Source organism: Canis lupus, chromosome 30 (assembly GCF_003254725.2).
Source record: "Canis lupus dingo isolate Sandy chromosome 30, ASM325472v2, whole genome shotgun sequence".
Lineage (NCBI taxonomy): Eukaryota > Metazoa > Chordata > Mammalia > Carnivora > Canidae > Canis > Canis lupus.
The window spans coordinates 582,648-586,608 of record NC_064272.1 but is presented as its reverse complement, the minus strand read 5'-3'; the positions used below and the strand labels follow the sequence as shown (position 1 = coordinate 586,608).

The 3,961-nt window shown below is 35.1% G+C and overlaps 1 protein-coding gene across 1 annotated transcript; it reads right to left on the bottom strand.

Moving 5' to 3' along the window:
• Positions 1-2,068: 2,068 nt before the first annotated feature.
• LOC112675478 (olfactory receptor 4K1) lies at positions 2,069-3,064 on the bottom strand. The gene is given in 2 exon segments (XM_025472045.3): positions 2,069-2,788; positions 2,791-3,064. Coding segments are annotated over 2 exon segments (933 nt in total). The 3' UTR covers positions 2,069-2,129.
• Positions 3,065-3,961: the final 897 nt, after the last annotated feature.

Here is a 3,961-nt window from a genome sequence, read left to right as displayed (position 1 = left end):
AGAGTTTTCCAGAGTGGCTACACCATTTCACATTCCCACCAACAGTGTAAGAGGGTTCCCTTTTCTCCGCATCCTCTCCAATATTTGTGGTTTCCTGCCTTGTTAATTTTCCCCATTCTCACTGGTGTGAGGTGGTATCTCATTGTGGTTTTGATTTGTATTTCCCCGATGGCAAGTGATGCAGAGCATTTTCTCATGTGCGTGTTGGCCATGTCTATGTCTTACTCTGTGATTTCTGTTCATGTCTTTTGCCCATTTCATGATTGGATTGTTTGTTTCTTTGGTGTTGAGTTTAATAAGTTCTTTATAGATCTTGGAAACTAGCCCTTCATCTGATACGTCATTTGCAAATATCTTCTCCCATTCTGTAGGTTGTCTTTTAGTTTTGTTGACTGTGTCCTTTGCTGTGAAAAAGCTTCTTATCTTGATGAAGTCCCAATAGTTCATTTTTGCTTTTGTTTATTTTGCCTTCATGGATGTATCTTGCAAGAAGTTACTGTGGCTGAGTTCAAAAAGGGTGTTGCCTGTGTTCTCCTCTAGGATTTTGATGGAATCTTGTCTCACATTTAGATCTTTCATCCATTTTGAGTTTATCTTTGTGTATGGTGAAAGAGAGTGGTCTAGTTTCATTCTTCTGCATGTGGATGTCCAATTTTCCCAGCACCATTTATTGAAGAGACTGTCTTTCTTCCAGTGGATAGTCTTTCCTCCTTTATGGCATATTAGTTGATCATAAAGTTGAGGGTCCACTTCTGGATTCTCTATTCTGTTCCATTGATCTATGTGTCTGTTTTTGTGCCAGTACCACACTGTCTTGATGACCACAGCATGATGCTAGGCACCCACAGTTCCCAGTCAGCCACATGATCAGGAGGATAAACATCCAATATGTTCACCACCATTTTGTACCCATACAGGCAGTCTGTTATTTACTTTCAGTATAGTATTCAATAAATTACGTGAGATGTGAATACTTTATTATAAAAGGCTTTGTGTTAGATGATTTTTCCCAACTGTAGGCTAATGTAAGTGTTCTAAGCACATTTAAGGTAGTTTAGACTAAGCTTTTATGTCCAGTAGCTTAGATGTACTAAATGCATTTTCACCTTATGATATTTCAACTTACAATGGAAGGAAGTAGAACCATCATACTTCAAGGAAAGTCTGCATACACTGTTGATAGCAGTAAATATGTAGAAAAAGCTTTATAATGAGTATAAGTGCATATAAAATGATCTAAAGGAAGACAAAAATGGTATATAGGGAAGATTATAAATAACCAAATACAATTGACCCTTGAACAATGCAGGTCTTAGAGACATCAACCACCACACAGTTGAAAATCCAGGTATAACTTTTGACTCCCCACAATTTAACTACTAATAGCCTACTATTGACTGGAAGCCTTACTAGTAACAGTCAATTAGCACATATTTTATATGTTATATATATTATGTACTGTATTCTTATAATAAAGTAAGCTCAAGATAAAGAAAATAATAAGGAAGATAAAAATAAATTTACAGTATTATACTGTATTTATATAAAAAATCCACTTAAGTGAACCCATACAGTTCAAATCCATGTTGTTCAGGCATTGACTGTATATCCAACCAAATTATAAATTACTAAAATATTCAATACAAAAAGAAAAGATAAGCTAACAAATGTACATTAATGAGGTGAAATCTATGTTGTAAGACATATTTCTTTTTACTATGTCAATATATGGGGAAATGTTATTAATAAGTTGAAGGTATCAGAAACTCAATTTGCTTATATATTTTGATTGCAAGGTATAGAAATGCCATGTGTTCACTTGAAAAGAATCACGAATTTAGGGTCATGTGTAGCATTTTATGTAGATTAGAATCTTGAAATTGTAAAATATTTAAAAGTATTATTAAATATTTTCAAGAGCATTTATACTTAGAATTATAAGCAATGACAAATGGGTTAAAATTATACCTAAATCATGACTGATTTTATACAATTCCCTTGCACTTAGGACAAAAATCCAATTCCATAACTCAATAACCCATATCACTAGCAAAAATAATTGGCTTGATGTTGTGATCCAGTAGAGACTCTTCATTCTCATTCAATATTATATTCATTCATGATGATCCCTAGTTTTTCCAGGAGTTCACATGATGGTTTCTCAGCCTTCGCATGGCTGATTTAACATCCTCATTCCTTAGAGAGTAGATGATGGGATTCAACAAGGGTGTACAGACAGTGTAGAATACAGAAAGGAACTTATCCACAGAAAGCCTGCTAAAAGGCCATATATAGAAGTAAATGCAGGGCCCAAAGAAAAGAATCACTACTGTGATGTGAGCAGTTAATGTAGAAAGTGCCTTGGATGACCCACTAGAGGACCGGTGACGAACAGTAATCAAAATTATGGTGTAGGAAATAACTAAAGCTAGAAAACAGCCCAATGATATCAGGCCACTGTTAGTTAGGGTCATAATTTCCATTTCATAAGTATCCATACAAGCCAGCTCTATCACCAGGGGAAGGTCACAAAAGAAGCTATTTACCTCATTGGGGCCACAGAATGGCAGATCCACTGTAAAAGCCAAGTGACTTATAGAATGAAGAATACCCACAGCCCAGGAAATAAACACAAAAATTATACATAGGCTCCGATTCATAATTGTGCTATAGTGTAGGGGCTTACAGATGGCTATAAATCTATCATATGCCATAGCAACAAGCAGCAGCATCTCACTCCCAACAAAACTATGAAGAAGGAATATCTGGGCCATACAGCCCTCAAAGAGATAGTCTTGTGTTCAACAAAGAAGTCCATAAGCATCTTGGGGGTGGCAAAATTAGATTGGCAGATATCAATGAAAGAAAGATTACCGAGCAGAAAATACATAGGAGAGTTCAAATGGGAATCAGAGGAAATTATAACAATGATCATAATGTTGCCCAGCACTGATGTCACATACACTAAAGAGAAGATGGCAAAAAAGAAAAGCTGAAGTTCCCAAGAATTAGAAAGTCCCAGAAGCACAAACTCAGACACCACTGATTCATTTGTATGAGCCATGGAGCCAGTCTCCTGTTACCTAAGTAAAAGAAAATCAGGAAAGATCACAATGGTGGTACTATATCTAGTATATATGCAAAATAAATATGATAAGATTTCAACTAAAGGTCAATTTAATTTAATGAAATTGTATAATCAATTGACTAACATCTGGACTGCTGTGGAAAGTAGAAGTATGGGAATTGGGGGATGCTATGGATACTATCATAATTCAGTAAATAAGATACATGTATTAGAAAATAAAAAATTAAATGCAAAACAAACAAATGTAAGCGATACATTAATATTACAATATTAGTAAGATGAAAGAAATTACTTCTAAATGGTGAAGTAAGGTGTCCAAACTTAAAAGTCTGGAATTTGCCAGCCAAAACTGAAGGAAAAGCCTATTTCAAGCAAAGGGAATATCAGGAAGAAAAATACAAGGGTAAAAGTATGAAAGTCATTTTCATGATGCCATGAATTGAATAGCCTTGCTGGAGAAAGGTATGCTAAGGACCAATCAAATCAAAGATGGAAATGATAGATCAGGAGCAAAACACAGTTGTAATTAACACCTTGAAAGGATGGCTAAGTGGACTGCAGCAATATTCTTGAAATTGAAAATCATAAAGTGCTTGACAATGTTTTAAGAAGCTTAGTGGAAGCAGTTTGCCACATTATGAAAATAAGAGGCAATGTTGATACTTTGAAAGTTTCTTTAAAAATCAAGAGTGTTTTTTTCATCTATTTAACACTAGTTTATCAGAGTCCACCTTCTGTCACATAAAGATCAATTTCGAATGAACCACCAGTGTGTTTTTTCAGTGTTTTCTGACTCTGCCTTTTGTCTCTTCCTAAACACACCTGACACACCTGGATTTATCAAAATCTGTGTCACCTTTCATAACTCATCCT